Genomic DNA, 21,223 nt, shown 5'->3' on the forward strand with positions numbered 1-21,223 from the left:
TATAGAGCCTAAAAGCCCAATGGGCCGAGTCACCATTGGCCAGCCGGGGCGAGGCTAAGGTGGAGGTCTACTCCGTACGCCTCCTCGGCGGTCGAGGGTCCACTGCTACGGCCCAACAAGGGCCCGTCCGTCGGACGGTCGAGGTCGCAGCGTCCGCCGTCGGATGCTCCGATTGGTAGGCCGGGCTTGGCGGTGGAGGGGGTGACGTGGAACGACGGGCCCAGCATGCTGCGCGGGAGATAGGCCAATCCGGAGACGGGCCTGGGGCCGACGTGGAGGAGGTGGGCCATGAGCCGGTTGTTGCTACCACCGGTGCGGTGGTTGGGGGCACCGGGAGGTGAGCGGTGGGCGGTGAGATGGGCGCGCTTCAGCTGCTGGCGCTCCTTCTTGTGCGCGTTCTGGTGACCGCCCAGCGCCTGCGAGTTGGCGAACTCGCGACAGCAGTACTGGCACTCGTACTTCCTCGAGGGCTCCGGCGGCGGCAAGGGCTGGGAGACTTGGAAGCCGAAGAGCTTGAGGGGCGGGGTGGTGGTGGCCTTGGCCTCGCACTGGATCCCGGCCATTAATTAATTACTTTACGTTATGAGAGTTGGAGAACATATGTGGGTGGTGGTCGGTATTTATATAGAGTAGATTCGATCCACGAGGTTAACTTTAACAAGTTAATATTAAGATAGAAGGTGGGGAAAGAGAATGGAGGAGTCAGGGTTGCACATAAAAGAGATGGATATAAAGAAGAATGACTACAATATTACGAATAACAATCCTATGGTTATATATATGTATATATATTCGATATAAGAGGAAGTGGTCTTGGGAATATAACCCAGGCCAGTTGTTGTTAACCTAATATATAGGGTTAATATTTTACGTCAACTGATTATGTAACATGAGAGACATGTTGTAAGGTTTGATAGATAAGAGACTAAGAGAGAGAGAGAGAGAGAGAGAGAGAGAGAGAGAGTAGTAGTGTAGCATAGGACAAGGGATGAAGCTTATTTTGTCCACAAGCTTGATTGGTATGATGTCGTTGAAACGAAGTATCCTAGCAAACTTTGTGTGTTCACGGGTTCAACACCTTATCCTCACATACTCCAAACTGGAAGATTGTGATGGTTCATGCAACTCAAGGCCAATTTTGAAACCCTAGCTACTAGTGGGGGGCTCCAAAGGAGACTTGACCCAATATTTTGTAATAGAAAGAGAGACTTTCAATCTTATACATCATTATATATATAATAATATAGATTTATATTATACGAGTGAGTTCTCGGATATGATTCCTAATACTATTGTGAGTATCATGATCCTACTTATAGCATAGTAATTTTTAGTCTTATCTAAATGATAAATGTCATTAATTAGCATCACACCTAACAACATCATGGAACGAACTTGGCAAGGTGTAGTGGAATTGAAAGGGGATGACATGAGGGTTGGTTGGTTGGGGCCCCAATGTTTTCTACTCAGTGGTTAGACTGGGGTTGGCGTGATTGACGTAAATCTAACCATCTTTATATTTTTACTCTCGGGAGAGACAAGAGAGATCTCCGAATCTATCTCACTTCAACACAAGGAGAGGGAGACTTGCATGAGAAGGGAGAGGTTCACATCTCCATCATCATCATCTCCCCTAACTCTAGAGAGTTGCCACTCCAAACTGATCTCCTTTGCTTTCTCTTCTCCTCTAAAGTCTTCTCCCATATCCCAAACTATAGGCCCACCTTTGTCTCACCCTTTTACTTGGTTCATTGGTGATGCTTCTTTCAAAAGCCCATGATATCTCAACACCTCTTCAATTTCATGGATCATATATATGGAATCTTGATGTGTGACATTGGTGGATAGGTGTTGGCAATAAATTGGGTAAAAGATACAACTAGACCTGCGCTAGAAAGTGGATGTGAAATATAGTTGCATGTGGTTGAAGAAAAAAATAGTTGAAAACCAAAAATCTATGCCGACTTCTTCTCTTTTATAATAATATACATATATATAATCTAGACAAATTTATTTAAAAACACCATAGGTTAACTTAATCTACCTAATGATAGTTAATGGAATACCAAATTATTCCATTATTCTTAAAATATTTAACCTTGAAAATTTAGGTCATCTTTTACTTTTTACCTTAATTTTGAAAGACTTACTCAAGGATATGAAAAGTATTTCTATAGTTAATTTAACTCATCAATATGATAATTAATTATCTGTTATAAGAAAATTAATATTAGAGTGTTTTTAATATATTAAAAGTAAAATGCAAACATCAAATGATAAATAATTATATAGTGTGATAATAAAAACAAAATGTAAGATATTTCTGACAAATTTTGTAAAAAAATATAATGAGATGAAAGTCTTCATCTTCCATGAGTTGGGAAGTTATTATTCATTAAATTATTTCTTAGTTGCATGTATTGCTCATAGAAAGTAATTGAAGTGACCTATTTGGGTAGACATCATGTTTCCTATCCACCAGTACTCCATCCCTAGGATTCTTCAACTGTAGGCAAATTAAAGCCACTCAAATACCCTACCAGTGACCAAAAACAAAAGTAGGCACATTAGATATGAAACTATGAGCTCTCTGCCTTTATTTGGATCAAGGAAAAGATCAAGTTGCATCTAAGTGAATTTTTCCCAATAATTTGCATGATGAAAGTGATACATACAAGAATTAGATTGGTGGGTCACTGTAGGTAAAAGGGCACCAAAGCTTATGGCCTTTTCTCCTTAATGCATGGAACCAAATGAAAAGTTGCATTCCACCTGGCCACTTATGGACCTATATATTTGGGGCCCTACAAATTATATATATTTCTTTAGGGAAAAGTTTGTAGGCAAAAAATTAATTAATGCCTTAACAAAATAAAGGGAAAAAATATATATAGAGAGAGAGAGAGATATGGCAACAGTCTATTAAATAAGCCCCATAATTGAATGATCATCAATAACACAATATAGAAATAAGTAATATTAAACCAAACTTTATATTGGATTGCTATAGTTGTAGCTCATAGATTCACCAAGTAAAAGTACAACAGAAACATTTCAGCAAAACTTTTTTGACCTAATTATATGCAATATTATCCCCTCTCTGAAAACTAGTGTAAGATAAGTCTTCAGTTTTAATTACATGGGAAATATATACATGGATGTGTCAACTTCTTACCTAATCTCCATATATATATAAATATTTATAGGAATAACCTTTTCTTCACAAAGGATTTAATCAGCCTTTGCTTTGTTAGATCAAAAGGGTTGGGATGACAACACCGGAGATCCTCCGAATCACAAGGAAGGCCCACCAAGTTGTGCTCCTAAAGAAAAGATTATAGCTCGATTAGACGTTAATTATATTAAGCAGGGATGATCTGACCAATAATAAATTCTCCATCTACTTAACCACCATCTGTCCTGTCTTTCAAACACTTTCTTTTGGGTTATTAATTATGCTCATATCTTCTTTCAGGATACGTTCAATGTATACTTTGCCAATCCAAGGAATTGAGGCAAGGCCTTTTAGATAATATAATGAAGATGTTGTGCTAGTGATGTTATCTTCCTCCATTAGCAAAAGCTCTCTTATCATTTAAGTTGAGACATGAAATAGAAGATAAACCTAGAACAAGTCTTCAAAGTGTTGAAGACTTCTTATTACTTCATGAAACAAAGGTCAAAATGAACTCCTAACTTGAGAAGACCAAATCCTGCACCAGTTTTATATTTTGCTTGCTTGTTATTAGTAACACCAATATCCTCAAGGCATCAATAACTTTTCCAGTTAATAAAACTAATAAAAGTTTACGCACTCAATGAGAAGACGTACGTCTAACATTTGTTCTAGAATTGATGTGCTTAATTATTAGCTAAACACACCTAGCTACTTATGAGCAAAAACCAACAGGAAGGATTGTTGAGAAGGGAGTCTTGGTAAGATCTTAATTAAGATAGAGCTCCTTGTTCTAATATCACGTTGAAACAATTACCTTTAATATCGTCTATTTTATTGACTTATATCTCAGAGGTTGAGAAATTCGGTTCTCTATTGAAAAGGCTAGGATAGGAGTTCAAATTAAGATAGAGCCCCTTTGTAATCAACTGAGGAATATCCCATTAAAAAGACACTTATTAATTTGACCAACTAATTTGTGAATTTGTACTAATATGTTATCATAATATGGATCGTCTAAGTATCATAGCTAGGCTTTCTCTAAGGGGAGCCCAAATAGATAGTTTAGCTTACCTCCCTAGATAGGCCCAAAAACCAAGATTTGGCCCGATACGAAAACCAACACCACCTGCCGAGGTTTAGGTCAGAGCTTTTCTTCTTCTTTTTTTAAGCAGACCACAACTCCTAAACTACGAGTAATTTGGCGACGCCGTAAGAGATAAAGGTTGATGTTCGACTTGAGAATTAATTTATTGTTTTTTCCTTGTTTAGTAAGGAGATCGGGTTCGGGTCCTTCCAATTTGGAGATCTCCAAAATAGTATAACTAAGAGGAGGAGCACCGATCTACTATTTGGGACAGAACTCTTCTTCTTGAGAAGTCAAAATCATCATGGCTGCCAGAAGTATTAGAATATAAAAAAGTTTTTAAAAGAAAGACAGTAGGTCAAGTTTTATTACGAAACAAAAGGAGTACACAACCCTGCATATGTTCGGTCAATGCAACATATACAAATAAGAATTCAGACAAACCCAACAAGACTTAATAAGCAATTATCACTCAAGAGGACCAAAAATTAAAAGAAAAGAAAAAGAAACAAGAAGCACATCAGATCAATCGAGAATTATTGAGAAAACTAAAGATTCGAAACCACGCAAGGAAGCAAAGCGAAATCAAGGGGTAGACGGCAAAGAAGGTCCGCTAGAAAGTGACGAGAGGATATTCCGTGAAATCAATTACGAGGACGGAAGTAGGAGTACAAGGCAAAGAAGGTCTGCAAGAAAGTAAGAGCCAATAATATGAGAGCGGCCACTAACGAGAGGATCGACCATGGACTGCTGAAGTAATCATGCTTCAGTTTTGCCCTATGTCTGTGCCATGTGGAGTCACAATAGTGATTCACTTCTTTGAACATCTCAGCGAAGTAATGGTTCCTTGAGATGGTAGCATACTGGCCGAGCTGGTTGAAGAAGAGGGCCACCTCCTCACCGCTACCCAGCAAATTGCTGATGATGCCGCACTGTTGGAGAATAGCTACGTCCTTCTCAGTATTAATGAGCGAATCCATGAGCAGCGAGAAGCTCGTTATTTTCCTCGGGCCATCCGATATGGATTGCTCGAAGGCGACGAGGTTGGTGAGGATAGGCTTGATAAAGTCGCCGATCTGAATAAAAGGGATTTCCATCTCGCCATTCCGGAATGTTATATCGAGCTTATGGCCAGGCGAACCCTTCTTCGTGAAGGTCACACCTGCCTCGCTGAGCTCGGTAGCTGATGGAATAAATAAGTTCCGTTTACGAGATCTCTCTGACGTCCCCGAATTCCGCGACGGAAAACAAGAGAAGATCAAAGAGATGGGGCTCTCCGATTGCCTCCGCTCCTCGGCAGGCACAAACCAGTGGTAATAAAGATGGAGCAAGTGATGGATCTGGGCAGGGTGTGGCGCTGCTGGGCTCAGCCCTTCTAATAAACTAGTCCTTCCATATGCAGATTGGATGAGCCCCGTCAGGGATGGTTGTGAGAGTACAGCACCGCCAGCAGCTAATCCAAATAGTACTTCTATTATAAAGAAGGGGATCTGGTTTTCCAGTTAGAGCAAGTCCAAATGTAAAATTTGCAAGCCCCAGCCCATATTGTTGCTGATCCTGCAGGATCCTTCGTTCCACTTGGAGAAGAACTCGATGATGAAGCAGGCATCAACTACCATCATCTCGACGAACTCATCGCTTGTGAGTGTGAAGCTCTCGCCGTAGCATCGTCGTGCTTCTTGCTCGTAGTATTTAATCATTTTTAAGCAGATTTCCAAGGTGGCTGTAGTGGTGGGCCGAGCCAGGAAGTCCCGCAGGTACCGCCACTTGTGCTCTTCCGTGGTTTGGAGGTGCCCTATGTGATGGTGGTACGGGCCAATGGCGATCACCATTGGCTCGTAGAGGTTCTTGTTTCTCTCGCGAATATAGGCGGGGACTCGGGGGAAGGTATAGGGCTCGCTATTTGTTAAGCCTGCAAGCCTTTCCCCCATAGAACTTACCAAAGCTCCCACGTCTATTTCTGTTGCTGCCATGGTTTAATTGCGTCTCGTGATAGCGAAGGAATAAGAGGCACGCAGCGTCCTCTTTATAGTAAGTCCAGCACGCTGTTGAAGAATTATATATATAATTCTCAAGTGCACCACCACATCACCTTCAAGACTACCATGATCTCTAACGGTAGTGAACGAATTTTAGTCAGACACATATTTAACATTAATTTAAACTATGTGTCCTGTCGGTTCGAACCTATTAATTAATTGCAAAGTCAGCTAGGGTGATCAGATGCATGCCCGAATTAAACTAGGAGTTATATTTAAGAACGTGTCACTAGACCACTTGGAACATCCGTTCACATGATTACTTCGTCATCCACAACTACCCCTTAAAGTCTCCTTGTAACCTGCAAGTACCTCTTTAACTATCAACTTATTTTAGATCCATAAGACATTTTGTTTGCAGGAAAGAGCTATTTTTAATATTATGGTCCTAAGTACCGAATCAGTCTGCCATTGACCTGCCAACTTATTTTAGCCATATAAGATGATAGCTTTCTGTCATCTACTACTACCTAACGAACCCTAGACCTAAGCATCATGCAATTGTATGCTTGATCAAGTTGTCTAATTGAATTGGAAGAGAGGTCCTCAAATATGTAAGACTCTGTTTAGTTCAAGTCTATCAGTTGAACGCGGCTAGCTAATCTCATTTCTTAATCATAATTTTGATAGCGTAAATTAAGATAGGAAAATGTGATGTTTGTCTCAAAGGTCACTAAGATAGAAACATGGACCTCTAAGATCATTGAAAATGAGAATCAATTACGGAAAGTAAGACATCACAGGTTTGACCATATGGATCATCAAAGATCCAACCACCAATTATTACAAATATAAATAGTTAAAGTCTAGTTTTGAATTTCGCAGATGTGTGCTTAGATGCAAAATATTTGACGCCCTGGTGTTCGATTCAATTAGTGTGCCACTAGGCTGATCACATGCATCCACCAATTAAACACTAGAAATTATTGCATATCTAATAACGTTTCTTCCAATTCACCTAGAAATTAAACTTGACAACTTGGAGCATGCAATCACATGATTGCTTCGTCATCTGCAACTAATGAACGCTAGATGACGGAGCAATCATGTGATTGTATGCTTCAGGTCGTATAGTTGAATGGAAGTGAGGTCCTTAAATGTCGGAAAAGGAAAAAAACAATTCTAGGTCCACTCCTCCTCGACTCCAGAAGTACGTACATTTTAAGGTCAGGAACAGATGATATGTAGATTGGACCAGAGCTTTTCATCTTAATTATTAAGTTGGGCCAGAGTTCGCTGGAATAAGTTGCGTCCTTATAAAAGTCAGCAGGACATACACCATCGAGAACTATAGAAGGTGATTGATCAGTTATGCTGTTGGCAGAGAGATACACTATATTAGTCATGCCATGAATTCAGGATACTACTATGCATGGTTATAGTATGCTGTGGATCTCTCCACGTTGCCTAACTGCATGTCTAAACACCGGATAATTATTGTCCTCCTCTCTCGATAAGTTCCCTTAAGATTCAATTCCACTACAAAGTAGTTCAACTGTTTTTTTTTTTTCTGATTTCAATTAAATCCGAAAGCAATACACTGGGAACATATCATGATTTGCAGCTACACCTATCCCAAATCAATACACTCGGAACCCAATTCATCCCCCACCCCTGCCCATTGACCTCAATTCAAGTTGTCATTTTAAATTTCACCCAGCTCTTTCTCTCTACAACTTGATATACCCAAGTAGAAAGCAGGTGTACAAGTAATAATAGATATTTCCCCGTGGAGGTTATATATGTGGGCCATGTAAGATTAGTTTGGATTACATGACAATCCAACCTAAGCAAGGGAAAATATAGTCTGTTGTGCTAAAAGGAAAATGGTTGGAGGAGCAAGACTTTAATTCACTAATCAAATCTCCAAATACAAAAAGCTTCTTCATCTCTAATCACTCTCTCAACAATAGTAGCTCTCCCTTCCAATTTTTTCCTTAAGCATAAAACTTGTCTTTCAAACACTTAATCACCACATCTTTTTCTCAAATCTGTTGTGCGAAATGCCGGTGAGGAAAATGAAAGCAAAACCTTCACCCCCAAATACTACAAATGGAATAGTAATGGCAAACTAAGCAAGTTTAGAAAAAACTCTAATATGGTGCTAATAGTGATAGAATAACAATAAATAACTTTTAATCATGTATTAGCCACTCTATTGCAAGTAAACACAAGTATAAAAACAATAGAGACAATAGAGAGAGAGATAAGACTTACCTGATTCGACGATGTGCCTATATCCACAAGTGAAGCAATCTTCTTCACTATACAAATCCCATAATTATAAAGAGTTTAGCAACTCTAATATCTCTGGCTTACCTTCATAAATGTTCTCTTAAGCATAAAAACCCTAAAAACTCGCTTCAATATTTATAAGGCTGATTCTAGTTGGGTTTTTTCGCGGGGTGTTCGAACATGCTTAGGAAAATATCGCAGAACCCAAACTGACATTCGAACGCAAGGGCCTCGTTCGAAAGCCTACATCACAGTTTGCTCTCGGGTTGATATTTGTATTCGAATGTGGATGGGCCGTTCAAACGCCTATATCAATAATGTCTGTTTGGAAACAACGTTTGAATGCCCCCAGGGCCCGTCCGAACGCATTAGCACAAATTGCTGAAAATTATTGAAAAACTGAATTTGAGATAAATTTCAACAAAATCTCCAAGTTGTGCTCGTTGAAAAAAAGATTATAGCTCAATTAGATGTTAATTATATTAAGCAGGGATGATCTGACCAATAATAAATTCTCCATCTACTTAACCACCATCTTTCCTGTCTTTCAAACACTTTCTTTTGGGTTATTAATTATGCTCATATCTTCTTTCAGGATAAGTTCCATGTATACTTTGACAATCCAAGTTAAAAAATAGTCCTTGTTTCAAAAACAAATTAAAATTCTGTAAATGTTGGATTTAAACTTCCTTTATTTATCATTTTAGTTCTGGAAAGTACCACGTATTATGCACGCTGCGGCATCTCAGAAAAATGCAATCATATAAAAGGAACATCACGTCCTACTTATCAAAAAGTCTGGAACAAATACTACGAAATAATAATAATAATAATAAGAACAAATAATGACAGAAAATTGAACAAGAAATTATGTGATTTTAGAGAATCCTAGAAGGTTTAAGGTGATGAGTACAATTTTATGGATAGCCACAGCATGAACACCAGTGTTTACGTTTGCAACTTGGGCCACGTATATATATACCACACAACGTATTGACAAATCAAACTTGCAGTCAGCATAAAAGTTAACAAGTAGCTAGTCAGTAAACATAAAAGAAAGAGCGACTATTGGACTAGTAGCTTCATCTGAATGACAAACTTTGTGCAAGAGAGAGAAAATAAAGTGGCTATAAACTGCAGATTAACTAATATATATTCCACTATTGCTACATAAAGTTAGTTGTTATAATATAATTGCAATATGACTTGAAAGTTTTGCCTATGGAATTCCAAGATAATCTATGTTCATGACAGTTATTGTCTCACAAACCTAGGCTACTAACCTTAATAGTTACTATGATTAAAAACTAATTAAGTATAAGAAGTAGTTTGTCTTATAGTTACTAATTGATTATAGTGCTTAGTTTAATCTAGACAAAGAATTCATGGTTTTTACCTTTGGTTGATAAATAGTTTTTTTTTTTTAACAAAAAAATGGGTTATGCGCAGTTTGGTTGGTAAGGGATTTTCAAGTGCGTAGTTTTCTTACTTATTATGTCTTTCATTTATTACTACTAAATTTGATTTGAAAAACTATCTTTTAGCTTGATTATAAAATTCTAAATACAAATAACTATCGATTCACTGTTAAGATGACTTTGACGGTGAAATTGGTTGACCCGCGGGACTAAAAAATCTAGTGATAAGAGAGTGGGTCAGACAATCCCAACAGAACCCAACCGAATTAACGTGTGCAATTGTACAACCCAACAAGAAGTCTTTCATAATAGCACTCAAATAAAAAAGAGAAGAGCAAATTAAGGATTCGAAACAAAGCAAGAAAGCGACGCGAAGTCATTTACGAGGAGGGAAGTAGGCGTAGATGGTAAAGAAGGTCTGCAAGAAAGTAAAAGCCAGTAATATGAGGGCGGCCACTAATGAGAGGATCGCCCATGGATTGCCGAAGTAATCACGCGCCAATGTTGTCCTATATCTGTGCCATCTGGAGTCACGATAGCGGTTCACTTCCCTGAATAAGTCCGAAAAAAAATGTTCCTCCGGGTAGAAGGTAGCATAATCGCCTAGCTGGTTGAAGAAGAGGGCCACCTCTTCCTCGCTACCCAGAAAATTGTCCATGACGCCGCATTGTCGGAGAATTGCTACGTCCTTCTCAGAATTAATGAGCGAATTCATGAGCAGGAAAAAGCTCGTTACGTACCACCAGTCCTCACGTATGGATTGCTCGAAGGCGACGAGGTTGGTGAAGGTAGCCTCGTTAAGGTCCGTGATCAGAACAAGAGGGATCTCCATCACGCCATTCCGGAATGTTACGTCGAGCATGTGGCGAGGCGATCTCTTTACCCTGAACCGGGCACCTGCCTTGCGGAGCTCGGTAGCGCATGGGATTACATACGTCACTTGACGAGATCTCTCAGACTTCTCCGACGGAAAGCAAGAGAAGAGCAAAGAGATGAGCCTTTCTAGTAGCGCAGGATGGTTCTCTGGCATATGCATGCCCGGATCCATCGGGAACAGAGACCACAGGTAATAAAGATGGAGAATGTGATGGATCTGGGGAGGGGTGGGTGGGTGTGGCTCGCTCTCCTCTTCCGCAGTCCTAGACATCAGATAGGTATACAGAAGCTGGATGAGGGACGGCATTTCACGGCTTTCAGCACCGCCGACAACTAATTCGAACAGTCCTTCGATTACAAAGAAAGGGATTTGGTTTTCCAGTAAAAGCAAGTCCATCTGTAAAAATTTCATGCCCCAGCCCGCACGGTAGAGTCGTCCGTCTCGATTGTGACACCTCAAGAATAACTCGATGATGAGGCAGGCATCAAGCACCATCATCTCCACGAATTCATCGCTTCCCAATGTGATGTTCTCGCCGTAGCATCTACGTGCTTCTTCCTCCATGGTTTTCATCTTTCCTAACAAGCCTCCTAAGTTGGCGTTACTGGTAGTGGTGGACCGAGACAAGAGGTCCCGCAGGTACCACCACTTGCGCTTTTCCATGGCCTGAAGGTGCTCCTTGCCGTGGTGGTGCGGGCCAATGGCGGTCCACATGGGCTCGTACAGCCTCTTGTTTCTCTCGCGAATGTAGGCGGGGACTCGGAAGATGGTTAAAGGATCGGTCTCTGGTAAGGCGTCAAGCCTTCTGCTCATGCAACTTAACAAAGCTTCCACCTCTATTACATCAGTATTTTTTACATTCTCTATATCTGCTGCTGCTTCAGTTCCCGCCATGGATGAAGGGGGTAGTGATCCGTAGGCGTCCTTGGTTGCATAATAGTGAAGGACGGAGGGGCCGCGCAGCTAGCCCCTCCTCTTTATTTATATTCATCGCTCCGCTCCCATTTAAGTACCTCCACCACGCTCTTGAAGAACATCAATTAATTTGATCTCTTTTGTCAATTGCTAATGCGTGCATGGAGATAAGCCCCTAGTCAACCATTCAGACTTGGTTCCAGTAACAAGCTAGCCTTCTAATCAACCGTTTAAGGTTTAACTAACTCCATTATTTGAGTTGAACAGATGTGTGCCTACACACTTAACATTAATTAATTTTATTTGTCCTTGGGGTTCGATTCTATTAGTTGCAAGAGGCTGATGACGTGCATACACATACGATACTTTGTTTAAAGGATTATTGGACATCTTTGTTTATTAGTCGTACATGACGGAGGAGCGATCATGCGAATTTATGCTTTCACGTTGTCTAATAATTGAATTGGAAAAGACGTCCTTAAATATGTACTAATTCCTAGGCTTCCCTCACCACGGCCTCCCAATCATTTTTAATTGCACCCCCCTCATTTGTTTTTCTTTACAACTCGTCTCCTTAACTATTCTAAATGTCAAATTAGTCCTGTTAGGATGCATTAGAGTTTCTAGTAGAAACTTATGGCATGCCTAGCATATGACCCTAATATAGATCAACATGCCTTTCTTCATCTCATTATCCTCCACCTCTTTTACGCAAATCTTAACCATAAAAATAAATCTCACCATCATCATTATCATTAGTACAGCCCCATCACCAACACTAAACCCTAAACCATAGTTTATTTTTTTTTCCTCTTTCTCAACCCCTTGTCCTCCTCCTTATCTTTCTTCCTAAACGTAGATCTCACCTCCATCACCACACCACCAGATGGATCATTATGATCACCTTTGGGGCTGAATCAATTCGTCATGGCAATGGATGCCTTTATGGTTGGTACGTAGAAGATTACCTAATGTGCTTTGTTTGGTGTTATAATAGTCATTTTGTAACTTCCTTTTAACATCGGAATTGTAGTTGAGAGGGCTGTGTTGTGGAGGGAAAATTTTCACTCAAGATCTATTTTTCTTGATGTGCGACGAGAGTGTTTTTTCTTGTTTAGTAAGAAAAGGAGTCCTTCCAATTTGGGGATCTCCAGTTGCATACGTACCTTGCATTGTATACCTACTTGTAATTGGATACTGTGCCTTGGCATTGCACACCTAGCAGCGATTTCTTAAATATTACACAACTAATAACGTCTTAGAAAGCATTGTATATATATTAAATGATAATGTATATATATGGATACGTGCATTACATAAATGAATTGTGATGTTTTAATCCTATCGATCTACTTTATATTAAATGAAATGTATCTTCATAATTTCATAAAAAACAAAGCATCTTTCCAAATAAATAAATAAATATTAGCATATTAAAAAAGTTTAGTGTACGTAAAATCTCTCTACTATAGGTTTAGGGATTCCGACCACTAGATTGCTCGTCATCTACAACTAAAGAAAAAAAAATTCACTTGATTAGACGTTAATTAGATTAAGCAGGGATGATCTCACAAATAATTACTAAATTCTCCATCTATTTGACAACCATCTTTCTTGACTTTCGAGAGTTAATAATTATGTTCATATCTTTGTTTCGACGGTCCAAGTAATGTGCTTAAAACGTATTAGATAATATAATGTCATCTTTTTCCAGTGCCAAAAGAACATCAGAGATATCGGATGGAATTTACTTGACCTAAGGACGAGCATTCCTTTTCCTTTTTACAGGTTGGCATAAATAAGAATTGCACCGATCGACAATTTGGTACAGAACTCTTTCAGTAAAGACAAAATCATCGTAGCTCCTTAATTCTTTTTGTAAAAAAAAAAAAAATCATCGTGGTTGCCAAAAGTAATGGAATATTGAAAAGTTGTAATTTGAAAGAAAAACCACAAGTTTGTGTTTTAATGTAACCCTGCATCTGTCTACAGAATAGATACAAAAAAGTGCTCAGACAATCCCAACACAACCCAACAATTGAATTAAGCAATTATACAACCCAATAACAACTCATTGCAAAATATTCATATAGCACTCAAAAGACAATAAAAGGAAAACAAGTATCATATCAGGACAATCCAAAACGCATTTAGCTAATTAAAGATTACAGACCATCCAAGGAAGCGAAGTGAAATCAGTGAAGAGGATGGAAGTAGGAGTAGATGGCAAAGAAGGTCTGCAAGAACGTAGGAGGCACTACTATGAGGGCGACCAAGAACGAGATGATCGCCCATCGGTTGTTGTAGTACTCATGCATCAATTTTACCCTATTTCTTTTCCATTTATAATAGAATTTCACTTTTCTGCATATTTCAGTGAAGCAATGTTCCTCTAGTCTGGGGACGAAAACATACTCGCCGAGCTGTTTGAAGAAGAGGGCCACCTCTCCCTCGCTACCCAGCAGGTTGTCGATGACGTCGCAGCGCTGGAGAATCTCGGCGTCCTTCTCGGTCTTAAGGAGGTAATCCATGAGCAGGGTAAATCTTGTCAGTTTCATCGTCCCACACCTTACGGATTGCTCGAAGGCGACGAGATTGGCGAAGCAAGCCTTGCTAGATACTGCGATCCAAATAGCAGGGATCTCCAACACGCCTTTCTTGAATGTTATGTCGAAATTGTGTCGTGGCATTATCTTCTTCCTGAAGCTCACACCCGCCTCGTGGAGCACGGTAGCGCATGGGATTACATTTTCACGATATTCCTTATGGATCTTCAGCGTCTCCTCCGGCTCACTACGTTCATTGGTATTTTCCATGTACCAGTGGTAATAAAGATGGAGCAAGTGATGGATCTCCTGGGGATTCTTTGGCTGCTTCTCTCTATTTTCCACATCAAAAAAATTCTCAGATGTCAAATGGTTATACAGGTGACTGGTGAGGAACGTTATGTCGAAATTGTGTCCTGGCAATATCTTCTTCCTGAAGCTCACACCCGCCTCGTGGAGCACGGTAGCGCATGGGATTACATCTTCACGAAATTGCTCATTTTTGTCCGACGTCTTCTCCGACTCTCTACGTTCTTTGGTATTTCCTATGAACCAGTGGTAATAAAGATGGAGCAAGTGATGGATCTCCTGGGGATTCTTTGGCTGCTTCTCTCTATTTTCCGCACCAAAAAAATTCTCAGATGTCAAATGGTTATACAGGTGACTGGTGAGGAACGTTCTTTTATTGCTTTCAGCACCAAGGAAAAATGAGTTAGGGTTAAAGATACAAATTAATAAGAGGAGAGGAGAGAGATGAATTGAGATTGGGTCCGGACAGAATGAGATGAGGGAGATGGGTTAGGGTTGGGTTAGAATTGAAATGAAAAAAGAAAGATAGATTATATTGGGATAGCTAAATGTCGTCTTTTAACATCCATTTAATCCAAGTGAATGTTTAAAAGATTACATCTCAGTCTAATTAGTTTTTTAAATAGTATTTTTTAAATTTAATATATCAAATCAAATAATAATTTTTGAATTAAACACTTTCTCTATCAATGCAATATCTAAAAAAACCAATTAAAGAAACTACCTCTGAATATTTAAACCAGTGGAATATCAGTCAAAGGTATTATTTCAACATGATACTATGGCGAGGAAACCTTTCTTCAGATGCTAGCAAGACTTCTCCTTAACAATCCCCCCTGTTGGGCTCTGCTCATAAGTAGGAGCGTTTAGCTAATAATTAAGCCAATCAATTCTGGAACAAATGTTACACGTACGTTTTCTCCTTGATTGAGTAAATATTTATTCGTCGCAACCGGAAAGGTTATTGATGTCTTGAGGAGATTGTTGTTACTAATAACAACCAAGCAAACAATTACACCTAGTGAGAATTTGGTCTTTTTCAAGCTAGGAGTTCATTTTGACCTTTGTTTCATGAAGTAACTGTAAATTTAATGGTACTTCTTCCTTCGTTTCACAAAGTAAGTTGGTTCTTAATTTTTTACCTAAGCTTGAACGCTGAGACTTGTTCATTGCATGAACATAATTAAGTAAAAAAATAAACGCATTCGAAAGAGAGGACAGATGGTTGTGAGAGTTTTTGAAATTATTTGATGATTTCAAAAACTATTATGAAAAAAATTATTGAACAATAATTTGCGGGATAGATCCCAATTCTCAATAATTATTATGAAAAAAATTATTTGATGATTTTGTAATTTAATAATTTGGCTTAATGGTTTGACTCAGTTGATAATTTGAAGTAGGTCTCTACAGCGTTTAATTTAAAATAATTATTGAACAACGCATATAACTTAAAGTTTAGACTAGACAGTTTACTATATTGGTTAAAACTTGATAAAATCTAAGTGCCTCTGTATTTTAGAAAGTGTTAACCATTTGTCTCACCCTTATCCAACCCATATTCATAAATGATCAAAAGAAAAAAAAAAATTTGAAAGAAAGACTGCCCGTCAACTTTTATTACAAAACAAAAGGAGGATAATTAACAATGTATATATATCTGTCTACACAACAAATACAAATAAGAATTACAATCCCAACAGAATCCAAATGGATTAAGCAATTGAAAAGACAAAAGCAAATAAACAAACATACAAACAAACCAACAAGCAGCATGTCAGATATCCAAAAGGCCATTGAGCAAATTAAAGATTGGATACCAAGGAAGCGATGGAAATTAAGGAGGATGGAAGTAGGAATAGGTCGCAAAAAAGGACTGCCAGAGAGTAAGAGCCAATAATACGAGGGCGGCAACCAACGAGAGGATTGCCCACGGGGTGTTGAAGTAATCATGCACCAATCTTGCCCTATATTTGTTACACTTGTTGTTGCGGTAGCGATTCACTTGTCTGAATATCTCAGCGAAGTGATTCTTTTTTATGGGACCATACACGCCGAGCTGGTTGAAGAGGCGGGCCACCACTTTCTCGCTACCCAGCGTGTTGTCGATGACGTCGCAGCGCTGGAGAATTGCTACGTCCTTCTCGGTATTAAGAAGCGAATCCATGAGCAGGGTAAAGCTTGTCATTTTCATCGTCTCACACCTTATGGATTGCTCGAAGGCGACGAGATTGGCGAAGCAATGCATGTTAGGGTCTTCGATCCGAATAGCAGGGATCTCCATCACGCCTTTCTTGAATGTTATGTCGAAATTGTGTCCTGGCAATATCTTCTTCCTGAAGCTCACACCCGCCTCGTGGAGCACGGTAGCGCATGGGATTACATCTTCACGAATTTGCTCATTTTTGTCCGACGTCTTCTCCGACTCTCTACGTTCTTTGGTATTTCCTATGAACCAGTGGTAATAAAGATGGAGCAAGTGATGGATCTCCTGGGGATTCTTTGGCTGCTTCTCTCTATTTTCCGCACCAAAAAAATTCTCAGATGTCAAATGGTTATACAGGTGACTGGTGAGGAACGTTCTTTTATTGCTTTCAGCACCAAGTAATTCGAACAACTCTTCGATTATAAAGAAAGGGATCTGGTTTTCCAATAAGAGCAAGTCGGTATCTATAGATTGCAAGCCCCCGAAACCCACATCGGAGATGTTACCTTTTCGGTCGTCTAACTTGAAGAGAAACTCGATGATGAAGCAGGCATCAAGTACCATCATCTGCACGAATTCAGTTTTTTTCAATTTGATGTCCTCGCTGTAGCATCTACGTGCTTTTGCCTCCATTGCTTCCATCTTCTTTAACAAGCCTTCTAAGCAGGCGTTAGCACTGAAGGCGTTAGCATTGGACCGCTTTAAGAGGTCCTGCAGGTATCGAAACTTGTGCTGCTCCATGGCTTGGAGGTGCTTTTTGCCGTGGTGGTACGGGCCAATGGCAATCGACCTTGGCACATAAAGGTTCTTGTTTTTCTTGAGAATATAGGCGGGGATGCGGGGGATTGCATGAATACCGGTCTCTGGTAAGGCGCCGAACCTTCCTGTTATGGCAGTTGACAAAGCTTTCACGTCTATTATGGCAGTATCTTTTGCCTTCTCTGTTTCTGCTGCTTGAATTCCCGCCTTGGTTGAAGAGGGCAAAGAGGAGCCCATGGTTGTATGATATGTTGAAGGAAGGGAGGAGCATGCAGCGTCCTCTTTATAATCATTCTCATTAAAGCACCTCCACCACGTTGTTGAAGAATATTTGTTTGCTTTTCTTAATTATCTCATGCATGCATGAATGGCGACAAGCGAGCCCTAATCAACCATGCATTCAGTCTTGGCTCCAGTAACAAGCTAGCTCTTTAGGAGATCCCCAAACCAAATTAGAAGGGATACTTTCCTTACTAAACAAGGTGATGATCGTTCATCAACCTTATCTATTAAAGCGTCGCCAAATTCCGTCAGGAGTTGTGGTCCGCTTAAAACTTTAATTTTTCATATAGAATAATGTGGACAGAGTGCTCCCCCATGGCCTCTTCCCGAACATAAACCCTTTACCCTAATTGACTTTTTTTTTTCCTGACAGAAATAACGGGGTATTTCAGTAATTTTAAAAGATGTACAGTAAAAAATCTAGCTTAGTTATATTTCTTAATGATATATTTACTAAATAAATATTTAATTAGAAGAGAATAGAAGATTGGAGAGGAAAAATGAGTTAGGGTTAAAGATACAAATTAATAAGAGGAGAGGAGAGAGATGAATTGGGGTTGGGTCGGGACGAAATGAGATGAGGGAGATGGGTTAGGGTTGGGTTAGAATTGAAATGAAAAAAGAAAGATAGATTATATTGGGATAGCTAAATGTCGTATTTTGACATCTATTTAATCCAAGTGAATGTTTAAAAGATTACATCTCAGTCTAATTAATTTTTTAAATAGTATTTTTTAAATTTAATATATTAAACTAAATAATAATTTTTGAATTAAACACTTCCTCTATCAATGCAATATCTAAAAAAAACCAATTAAAGAAACAACCTCTGAATGTTTAAACCGTCAAAGGTATTATTTCAACATGATATTATGGCGAGGAAACCTCTCTTAAGATGCTAGCAAGACTTCTCCTTAACAATCCCCCCTATTGAGCTCTGCTCATAAGTAGGTGCGTTGAGCTTTGCCCGTCCAGTCTAGCCCGAAAACTCGATCCACTATTCTCATGTATGACCCAACTCATAATTCATACATATTCCTATAATTTTTCTAATCCCACATTAGATATTTAATAAATTATATACAAATATATAAGTATATTAATTATGAGTAAACTATAATGTATATATTTGCCGATCTAAATAAACCTTATACATTCGCATCACGATGTTCGAAATATTTGCTTAATTTTCTTAATTATATGTACAATCCGTATAAATTTAATTGCACAGAGTACAGAAGAACTAAATTCTAAAAATAGTTTTATAGGTAATCTTCCACAAAAAAGTCTCAACTACAAAATCCAATGTTTATACTCTCCTATCACTTCTTTTCTCTATATTCTCTATTTTCTCTTTCTTGACTACTTTAATTCTCTTTGTCATAGGTTTTACAAAGCTATTTTACACAGAAACTTCAAAGAGGTTACTGCACTTTTAGAGGAGACCATCAACATGATTGCTCCTGTCATCTAAATAATAAATTCTCTAATCTACTTCACAACATCTATCCTCTCATTGAAATACGCTTATTTTTATATTAATTATGTTCATGCCATCTTTCAAAATAAAATGCTTATGCTCGCTCGACATTTTATTTAAGACTATAATAAAATACTTTTTTAATAATAAATTTGCAAAACATTTATTTTAATAAATAAAATTTTTAAGAAAAGTTAGATAAAAACACTCTTTACCTTTTAGTAACATGATTCATATATATCACTTTATAGATAACATTCCTTACAAGACTACAAAAGCCAATGCCAACATCACACGTAAATTAAAAGAGAACAATTATACTCTCATGTCTCTTCTTTTCTCTTTATTCTCTATTCTCTCTTTCTCTTTCTCGACTACTTTAATTTTCTTTGTCGTAGGTTTTACAAAGCTCTTTGCTACCGAAACTTTAGAGAGGTTGCTGTACTTTTAGAGGAGACCAACAACATGATTGCCCCGGTCATCTAAATAATAAATTCTCCAATCTACTTCACAACATTTGCGCTCTAGTTGAAATAAGCTTATTTTTAAGTTAATTAAGTTCATGTCTTCTTTCAAAATAAAATGCTTATGCTTGCTCATATAGTAAAATAAAACATTTTAATAATAACTTTGCAAAACATTTATTTTAATAAATTAAATTTTTAAGAAAAATTAGTTAGATAAAAAAAACTTTTTACCTTTTAGTAATATGATTCATACCACTTATAGGTAATATTCGAATGAAAGGCTCCATTCCATGAAAGAGTCTCGACTACAAAAGCCAATACCAACATCACACACAAATTAAAAGAGAAAACAGTTATTCTTTATTGTCTCTTCTTTTCTCCTTATTTTCTGTTCTCTCTTCCTCTTTCTTGGCTACTTTAATTTTCTTTGTCGTAGGGTTTATAAATCTCTTCGCTACCCAAACTTCAGAGAAATTACTGCACTTTAAGAGGAGACCAACAACATGATTGCTCAAGTCATCTAAATAATAAATTCTCCAATCTACTTCACAACATCTGTCCTCTCGTTGAAATACGCTTATTATTAAGTTAATTATGTTCCTTTCTTCTTTCAAAATAAAATGCTTATGCTTCCTCAACATTTTATTTAAAACTATAGTAAAATATCTTTTTAATAATAAATTTGCAAAACATTTATTTTGATAAATAAAATTTTTAAGAAAAATTAATTAGATAAAAAAAACTCTCTACCTTTTTGTAATATGATTCATATCACTTTGTAGGTAACATTCTATCAAGAGGCTCCATTCCATGTAAGAGTTGATTACAAAAGCCAATGCCATCATTGCACGCAAATTAAAAGACAAATTGTTATACTCTCTAGTCTCTTCTTCTATTTATTCTCTGTTCTCTCTCTCATTCTGAACTGCTTTAATTCTCTTTGTCATAGCATTTACAGAGCTCTACGCTACCAAAACTTCAGAGAAGTTACTACACTTTTAGAGGACACCAACGACATGATTGCTCATGTTATCCAAATAATAAATTCTCTAATTTACTTCACAACATCTGTCCTCTTGTTGAAATATGCTTATTTTTTAGTTAATTATGTTCATGTCTTCTTTCAAAATAAAATGCTTACGCTCGATGTTTTATTTAAGACTATAGTAAAATAATTTTTTAAATAATAAATTTGTGGAACAATTTATTTTAATAAATAAATTTTTTTGAAAAACCGTGTTAGTTAAAAACTCTCTACCTCTTTTTAATATGATTCATATCACTTTGTAGGTAATATTCTATGGAGAGGCTCTATTCCATGAAAGAGTCTCCACTACAAAATCCAATACCAACATCAAACGCAAATTAAAAGAGAAAATAATTAAACTCTTTTGGCTCTTTTTGTTCTCTTTATTTTCTGTTTTCTCC

General features: G+C 38.0%; 4 protein-coding genes across 4 annotated transcripts; all 4 read right to left on the reverse strand.

The window, feature by feature from the left end:
• Positions 1-29: 29 nt before the first annotated feature.
• LOC140770662 (zinc finger protein 6-like) lies at positions 30-563 on the reverse strand. Its single transcript, XM_073111912.1, has one exon. The coding sequence runs from the start codon at positions 561-563 to the stop codon at positions 30-32; it is 534 nt and encodes a 177-aa protein (XP_072968013.1).
• A 4,094-nt stretch (positions 564-4,657) lies between these two features.
• On the reverse strand, positions 4,658-6,235 carry LOC140770663 (UPF0481 protein At3g47200-like). Its single transcript, XM_073111913.1, has 2 exons — positions 5,879-6,235; positions 4,658-5,752 (listed from the first exon to the last, which is right to left on the reverse strand). The coding sequence occupies exons 1-2, from the start codon at positions 6,233-6,235 to the stop codon at positions 4,907-4,909; spliced, it is 1,203 nt and encodes a 400-aa protein (XP_072968014.1). The 3' UTR covers positions 4,658-4,906.
• A 4,095-nt stretch (positions 6,236-10,330) lies between these two features.
• LOC140770664 (UPF0481 protein At3g47200-like) lies at positions 10,331-11,725 on the reverse strand. Its single transcript, XM_073111914.1, has one exon. It carries the CDS (start codon positions 11,723-11,725, stop codon positions 10,331-10,333), a length of 1,395 nt encoding a protein of 464 aa, XP_072968015.1.
• A 4,592-nt stretch (positions 11,726-16,317) lies between these two features.
• On the reverse strand, positions 16,318-17,803 carry LOC140770665 (UPF0481 protein At3g47200-like). Its single transcript, XM_073111916.1, has one exon. It carries the CDS (start codon positions 17,801-17,803, stop codon positions 16,439-16,441), a length of 1,365 nt encoding a protein of 454 aa, XP_072968017.1. The 3' UTR covers positions 16,318-16,438.
• Positions 17,804-21,223: the final 3,420 nt, after the last annotated feature.

Source organism: Typha angustifolia, chromosome 11 (genome assembly GCF_048772165.1).
Source record: "Typha angustifolia cultivar Huaian chromosome 11, ASM4877216v1, whole genome shotgun sequence".
NCBI lineage: Eukaryota > Viridiplantae > Streptophyta > Magnoliopsida > Poales > Typhaceae > Typha > Typha angustifolia.

What these genes read in the sequence shown, in the direction of transcription:
- LOC140770665 (XM_073111916.1), bottom strand. Translation starts at nt 17,803, where the DNA reads ATGGGCTCCTCTTTGCCCTCTTCAACCAAGGCGGGAATTCAAGCAGCA.
- LOC140770663 (XM_073111913.1), bottom strand. Translation starts at nt 6,235, where the DNA reads ATGGCAGCAACAGAAATAGACGTGGGAGCTTTGGTAAGTTCTATGGGG. An exon ending in ATGAGTTCGTCGAGATGATG is followed by an intron (nt 5,753 to 5,878) that starts GTAGTTGATGCC and finishes CTGGAAAACCAG; the next exon opens with ATCCCCTTCTTTATAATAGA.
- LOC140770664 (XM_073111914.1), bottom strand. Translation starts at nt 11,725, where the DNA reads ATGGCGGGAACTGAAGCAGCAGCAGATATAGAGAATGTAAAAAATACT.
- LOC140770662 (XM_073111912.1), bottom strand. Translation starts at nt 563, where the DNA reads ATGGCCGGGATCCAGTGCGAGGCCAAGGCCACCACCACCCCGCCCCTC.